The sequence below is a fragment of the Belonocnema kinseyi genome, chromosome 5 (assembly GCF_010883055.1).
Source record: "Belonocnema kinseyi isolate 2016_QV_RU_SX_M_011 chromosome 5, B_treatae_v1, whole genome shotgun sequence".
Lineage (NCBI taxonomy): Eukaryota > Metazoa > Arthropoda > Insecta > Hymenoptera > Cynipidae > Belonocnema > Belonocnema kinseyi.
The window spans coordinates 116,092,083-116,100,206 of NC_046661.1; the positions used below are offsets into that span (position 1 = coordinate 116,092,083).

At 38.0% G+C, this 8,124-nt stretch overlaps 1 protein-coding gene across 1 annotated transcript in view; it reads left to right on the plus strand.

Moving 5' to 3' along the window:
* The window catches only part of LOC117173118 (probable alpha-ketoglutarate-dependent hypophosphite dioxygenase), a 14,855-nt gene extending 8,544 nt beyond the window's left edge, over positions 1-6,311 (plus strand). Inside the window, exon 2 of the mRNA XM_033361512.1 lies at positions 5,509-6,311. Within this exon, the coding sequence (XP_033217403.1) occupies positions 5,509-6,108 (600 nt within the window). The 3' untranslated portion in view covers positions 6,109-6,311. The remainder of the gene's footprint in view (positions 1-5,508) is intronic.
* Positions 6,312-8,124: the final 1,813 nt, after the last annotated feature.

Consider the following 8,124-nt stretch of genomic DNA (forward strand, 5'->3'; position numbering starts at 1 on the left):
AGCAGGTGCAATTTTTCAGATTAGCACCCGCTCCCGACGAAATCCTGCGGTTGTCCTTATGACAAATTTTTAATTATATATATGTGTGTGTGTGTGTCACATTTTTAGGTTTGCATTTTTTAGAAATTTAAAAACGCGTAAAACGACTCGAAAAGAGGGATGAGCTAAAAGTTGGTAACTACTGAAGGGAGGCGGACATTTTAAGGCTTTAGAGAGACCTGTAATGAGTGTGCCACGTATGTTATCGAAACGGGGGAAAGCCCACAGGATGTCATCTAGATCTTCATCTATATCTGGATCGCAAATACACTGGTTCGAAGTCAAAATTTTTTTCCGAGCCAAACTAGCATTCAATGAATAGTGATTGCTCCTCATGCGACAGATAGAGACTCTCCACTCTCTTGGTGCAATGAAGGATGCAAACCAAGGGTTTTGCCTGTGTTGGTAAAAACCTTGGGTTTAGTGAACACCCTTGTTTTCACCAACCTTAGTGTAATAATCCTTACAGCTATTTAGAAGAGATTTTCGAGCGGAACCAAAGAAGTCGGAACTGGGTAAAGAAACACGAAGAACAGCGCCATCAACAGCCGCAATCTTAGCGGCTAGGTCGGCATGCACATTTCCTCGAATTCCCTGTGGCAGGCCCACTGTGCTAGTTCTTGGACCTACTAGTTCGCCATTGATTTGAAAAAAAATATTTTTGCATGCAGTGGAATTGTACACGAATCTAGCAATGGATTCATAGACACTTAGCTCTCGAAGATCTTTTACCAGAATCGGAGGGACGACGCTTATATTATTGTAGATTTCGAGGAGGGTAGTTCTAGCAGCTTCGGGTAGATGTCGTAAGATGTTATAGTCAACTTTATCAAGCCCCGGGGAAAATTTGATTTTAAGCAAGGATAACGCTATTTCCAACTCCGGTTTAGAAAAGGGAGCCTCGAGAAATTCGTTGCGTCTTAAGTCTGTAGGGAATCTGTCATAAAAATTCTTCGGAGGAAATGATTCTTCAATCAAAAAGTGTAAGTTGGCTATGACCTGTCTGTCTGCTGAACATGAGGCCATGACCGGTTGAGGGAATCTGTTTTTAAACCATTTTACAACTCTAAAGACTCTTGATGTAGGAGTCACTCTATCCAATGAATCGCAGAATTTCCTGAAGGAATTTCTTCGTGCATGGTTAAAGCAGCGTGTGGCTTTCGCCTCCGCCTTTTTCATTCCTAAATAATTATGATAAGTTTTGCTATGCGTGAAGACTATGGTGGTTCACTTCCTTTGTGCAACAGATTGGTCGCATGTGTCGTCCCACCAGGGAGCTGGCACCAAACTTTTATTATTTTTGTGGTTAAAGCTTTTGTTCGAATTTCTAACAGAGGGGGATGGTGGACAGACAGAAGTAACTGCCATGTCGACTCCTTCCATGAATCGATTATAACTGGAGAGGGGATACTGGGGCGTGTTTTTAAATGTTGCTTCATTGTCTTTAACAAAATCAGATAAGTTATTCGAAAAGTTGAGCCAATTAATTATTTTAAGTTTATATTTATGTGAGAAGACGGATGCAATGGGAATAGACAGCCCGAGCCTTGTCACAATCGGGTAGTGGTCACTTCCCATTGCATCCTCCCAAATATCCCAGGAACAGTTAGTAAATAAATTGGGAGTCACAAATGAGAGGTCTAGGATCGAAGGGGATTGTCCTGGACGAGTAGCAAACGTTTCTTTGCCATTGTTCAGACATATGAAGTCTGTTTAAGCCAATGAGGAGCAAAGCTCCGAAACGTTTGGGCAATTCCGAAGACTGACCCATAAGGGGTGGAGACTGCTAAAGTCAGCTCTAATGAAGACTGAATCAGAATTGATGGCTGAGATGGAATTAAATAGCATTGACCAAGTATTGGACGGAGAAAAATTATCCGGAGAGGGAACACTGTAGACAGAGAGGATCAAGAGCTCTCCCCCGGAAGAGTTAATAGAAACAGCTAAGGTTTCAAGACGGTTTTCTGAGTTAATTATCGTAGAGATTCTAGAGAAGTTAATTCCTTTTCTGATGGCTATTGCGAGGGCTCCGCCTTTATTGGATAATCTATCAGCTCTCATTAAATTGAAATTTTTTGATGAAAAATTTTTGTCAGGTTTAAGAAAAGTTTCGCAAAGTATAAGTATGTCATAGTCATCAGAGATATTTTGAAGGTCTCCCTTTTTATTCAATAACCCGCGACAATTCCACTGCAGAATTTTTAATTTACTTATTTGGGTCATTCTGATATGCCTAGGTCTTACTTTTTATAAAGATTTGCAGATCCAGACGACCCTACTGAACTGTTTCTATTTTGGGATGCAAGCAAAGAATTAGAGAGAGATTTAACATTATTCGAGATGCGGTAAAGAAAATTATCTCTTTCCTCTGCATTTGAAGAGATATCAGATGTTATAATGGAGGAGAATCCCGTAAGAGCCTCGATTAGGTTGCTGATTATGGATACCGCGTCGTTATTGGGTTTATTAATAAATTGAGAAACTGGTGGATGCAAGGCGAAACTATTTGGCAAGGAGCTCTGAGTCCTGCCGTTATCGTGAAGGGCGCAGTTGGGAGACGCCCGATTGGTTTGCGATGTTTGTGGGGGCCTGTTTTGCTTTGCTTTCGGAATGGGTTTAGGGCGTGTACCTATAATTTCGGAATAAGATCGAGTTGGGGTGGTGTATTCGTGATCCAGAAAGGAGGAAGCGGGGACCTCGTTAAAATCGGGATGCTTGGAGAACTTCACAAATGAGGTTGATTGACGAGAAACAGGCCCATTCCTGGACTGTTTTTTGGGTCTACTAACCTCCTTTGCTTCGTCAAAAGAAACTACGTGTTTGGCAACATAGGCCCGAAATTTTTTTTGGAACAGCAATTCAGAACAATTTTGTGAGGTTGGAAGTTGATTTTCGTTGCAATTGCAGCCTTTAGGGGCACCGTCCACGTTTGGACAGAGTTCCTGTTCGCTGTGGGTATTTGAACAACCACACTGTTTGTATTGAGCAGATGAACGACAATTTGTGCTAATGTGTCCGTACCTTAGACACTTGATACATTTTCATTTGTGGTTTATAGATCTGAACTGTTGTGGCGGACTTGAAAATTACAACGCTGTCAGGTAGGGTTGTGCCTTAATAAGTTATTTAGACGGAGGTAGAGGGGGTAATTGATTTGGTACCCGTGTCCTTATCTGTTATCTTCCGATCAAGACGACGAACATTAATCGTGGAGGTCGTGTCTCTAAGGTAGCCAAGGATCTCTAGGTTGTCTTGAATTTCCTTTTCTGACAGTTCAATGGTGATATTTTTCACGACGCCTTGACAGGTTACGAAACTAGCTAGGACAAAAGCAAATAGCCTTTTATTTTTTAAAGTTTGCGAGTCGTTCAGGATGCTATTCGCGCCTTCGTGCGATCTGACAGTTACGCATAATTTCCCGAATCCCTGACTATCTACATTTAGTACGGCTTCTTTGTAGAGAAGAGTGAACGCTTTACCGTAGGTCATGGGATTGAGATCTTCTTTGGCTCGCTCGGAGGCACGGTCTCTTTGAATCATGATCTTGCATGCACCCTTCTGTTTGTCGCTGTAACGGAGGCGTGTGTGTGGGCTTTTATCGTTGGTATTAATGTCATGAGTGTTTTTGTTCTGTTGGTTTCCCATGCGAGATTGTAATTGTGTGTGTGATTGTTTTTAGTGTGTTTCAATTTTTGAATTGTTTGGAATGTTGCGCTTGAAATATTGGAATGTTTGTGTGTTGTGAGTTTACATTAGTGAGGATTTCGGCTGTTTCCATGGGATCACTGTCGTCCGCTAGAAGGGGTGTGGAATTAGCATTATCGAAATTTAGGGATTTGTTACGCTTGATTTCGCTTGCATCTTAATAATCCACACCACGATCGCGTGATTTGGATTTTTGGGAAAGGGACAACAAACCGTAAATAGCCACCTTCTTAGCTCCGGGATCAGGTGGGTGGGCAGGGGTTCCTCCTCCCGAGTCATCGGGTAACATCCCGTTAGTTGCCATGCTCTGGCTTCATCAGCGAAGAATCTGGAAAAGTTTGCTAAAATTGCCGTACACGTGTTCGCGCGCGCCAAAAGGACCGTTGCCGGTCCTTTTAGGTTAAGTCAGCCAAAGCACGCGATTCCTGAGAAAGAATAACGGACCTTGGCAGGATTTTTTGATCACAAGGATCAAGTGCTTTGACACACTCTAGAAAGTTAGAGTTTCACTTCGCCTAAACTTCGTTTGCTCATAAATAGCACGAGTGATACTACTCACGTACCACCGCCATAAAGGTTCGCGCCGAACTCCAGATTGACTTGGTGGTTAATTATTATCTACTGCGCATGACACATCATTATGGAGCGCTAACGGTACATTGATGTAGAAGAGAAGGAAATGAGAGAGAGAGAGAGAGAGTAGCAAGATGAAAAGATATTTATTTTAGATTATAATAAGAAATTGTAAAATTATAGTTTAAGAGAAAATTGTATATCATTGAGTTGCATGAATAAGGCTATTGTAGGTTATGCTCATATTATCTATATCTGTTCTAAAATTAACATTGTTGGTATTTTTAACAATATAAAACATTTCCATAAACATGCAACTTTAAATAAACACTCATTTGATTTTGGTAACTTTATTATTGTAGCTAAAAAAGCATACTACTTCAAACGTGTGTTTATGGAAATGTTTTATATTGTTAAAAATACCAAAAATGTTAATTTTAGAATAGACATAGATAATATGAGCATAACCTACAATAGCCTTATTCATGCAACTCTCCTACATCAATTTACCGTTAGCGCTCCATAATGATGTGTCATGCGCAGTAGATAATAATTATCCACCAAGTCAATGTGAATCAACCTACAGTCTATACGCCGCTTAAATTCCTTGCCGTAATCTTTCCGTCTGCTGGACGGCATGTGATTTTTTGACTATTTCGTACATAATTTTTTAAGAACTGTCACGATGTATGTCCTTTTTTAAGTCTTTACGTTTACAAAGTACGAATTATGATCACACAGGTGCAAAATTTCGTAGAAAGAAGTATTTTATACTGATGAGGACTGTCGACGTACAGTCGAAACGTCTACCATATATGTACTGAGAATCTCTCAGACATAATTTCAATAAACTGACCAGTAATTGACTGAAATTTTGACTTCCATCTACAAGAATATTATTACACCCTGGCCAACAACTTAACATCTTATATATCTAACTCTAACTATTGTGAAATTCCATATTCTATTTCTCAGAACTGGATGATTTTGTTTTAATCATACTTTTTTGACCTCAATTCAGAAATACTTTACCTCGGCAAAATTAAATTCTGGTGCCTAGTTCTGGCTGTTACTCTATATTTCTCGCTGGTTTTATTTTTATATCATTTTTAATTTGTCGATAATAATTATTTGCAACCTTTTTCGTAGCCCATGCACCTGCTGAAAAAGTTATCTCAATTTAATTCGCAGGTGAAGGCCATTCACAATTTACAAATGCATAGCGGAGTCTTCACAAAAACAATAGCAAATCCAAAATTATTGGACGCCTTGGAAGACATCATGGAAACTGAAAATATCTTACTGCACCATACGAAAGCCCACATAAAGCCTCCTGAGAATGGTGCACCGTATTTGATGCATCAAGACTACCATTACTTTCCGTTCAAAAGACATACAATGCTAGCCGTTTTTCTCCATATGGATGACACTACACCGGAAAATGGTGGCTTAGCTATCTACCATGGTAGTCATAAATCAGGCCCTCTTGAAGATTTCGGCGGAAAAGAAACCGACGAAAAGTTCCACTGGGTTGACCCGCAACGTTTTCCTCTTTCCGGAGCGACGCCAGTCTCTGCTAAAAAAGGGGAAATCGTTATATTTTCGTACCTCACTTTACATGGTTCTTATCTTAATAAATCCACCAAAACTCGTCGTATGTTTTTAATACAAGTTAGAAACGCTGATGATGAACCTTGTAAAGATGTTCATAAGTCTCCATGTCAAGGACTTGTTCTACGCGGAAAGAATGTCAAAAGAGATGCTGCAATGGCTAATAGATTTGTTCATTAAGTTAATAATTATCGAGAAAAAACAGAACTGAATGTATCTTTTCTGTTCTGAAACTTTCAGATCGTACTTATTATGTTTCTGGATTACTTGATTATGATCTTCTTTCCTGGTATGATTATTAAGCAACAACCTTGAAGAAAGAACCTGAAAGATTAAATTGTTTTCAGTCGACAAATAAAAACTGTACTGCTTATTAAATTTAATTATGGTGCATTTTTTTATTAAAAGGGTATTGGCTGACCAATTCTAATCTTCAGCCGTTATATGCTGCGCGCTTCCTGATCAATTTGACTTTATGATAAACATTTTTGAACTGTTTTTAAAATGTGTTGAAAAAAGTTTATGTCCAAAAAATGGTAGGTTCCGATCGCCATTTTTAATTATTTGTGCAAAATAAATATTAATTAAAAATGTACCTCAATAGACGTTTAAAGCTCTTTTACTTTTCGATACAAAAGTTACACTGTATGGAGTTATTAGTAGGAACATATTTTTAGATCGATTCCTTGCATTAAAAAAGAGACCGAACATTGAGAATTTTGACATTTATTAAAAAAAAAACCGCAAATTTCTCCTGAACAACGACCGAGAAAGTGTTTTTCGGCTGAACGTCACTATTTCACAATGACAAAAATAAAAGAGTTTTTTTATCATGAAAAGTGGTATGTTTTAGAGCATTGTCTATTACTCTTATTTCTTCGGAGGTCTGCCTTATAATCAAAAATATTTTATGAAATACGGGGAAAAGTTTGATAGAAGAGCATAGTGATGCTTTTAAAAAAACAAGGGGATTAGAGGAGCGAGTGTCCACTAGGGTTGTCCAAAATCATACCTGACACATTAACACAATAATTGCAGAAAACCAGAAATTTCAAACATTTATTTTCGAAAAAATTGTTTGAAAACCAAAATTTATTTAAATAAATAAGAATTTATTACAGAATAAGGTATTAGTATCTAAATAACGTAGCTATTTAATGATAAGCAGCAAAGCTAACTAAATTAAAGAAAAACTAGAGTTTCATACCTATGTTTAAAAAAAAGTTACAATTAAATAATAATAAATTGCTTATACAAATACTAAATGCTTGAAACAAAGATCATTATTCTTAAAATGACCAATTGTCCAATCAAACAAAAAATCTACCTTTGAATGAGTGGGTGCAAAAGAAAAATTATTTAAACAAAAATAAATTGTTTGTTGGAGCATTAATGGGGCTCCACAAGGAGAGAGGGGCATCAAAATTTAAAGTAATTTGATGGAAATGATTGATTAGAGACTGCCAAACAAATTCTTAATATCTGCCGCAAGCTAAGTTTAAATCAAGAAACCCGAATCCCATTTTTCCGAAAACTAAAATTTCTCCATGTTAATTTTATGGGATTTTCAGGGCCTTTGCAGTAAATCTTAATATTAACTGATTTGGCTCAAACTTGGAGGGAATTTTTTTTTTGCGGCAACCTCACAAAATGAGGGGTGGGGGGGGCATGTCCTCTATTCGAAATTCGGTTTTTGGACCACCCTAGTGTCCACTTTTGGGATATAAAATAATAGGCGATAGGTAAGGGAATGAGAAAAAATTCTTTGAAGCAGGTGACATGCGCTCAACAGTTTCCAAAATTTAAAAAAAAAGAAAAAGAAAGCTAACTGAATACTTAGAAGATCCCTGGGGCCAGATTAAAATTTTTTTTAAATTCGTTGTTCCTTAAACGTAGGTTTTGAAAGCATGAGTAGTTTTTAGACGCAGAAACTCGTACGTGAACATGTACAGATTCCTCTGCAAGTTCTCGCGAAGATTCGTAAGTTGTCGAAAGCCTGCTCCTTTTATAAATAGAAATTGAGATTCCTGTGTAAGTTCTTGTGAAGCTTCAAGGAGTTTTGCGACAACCTCAAATAATCTGAGGAGGAATGTCGATCAATCACTGCCGAATGAAGAACATCGGGTAAGAGAAGTTCACTTATATAAAAGTAAACTTCTTACTTCTACTTCTAAAGAAGTAAGCTTCTTTCACCAT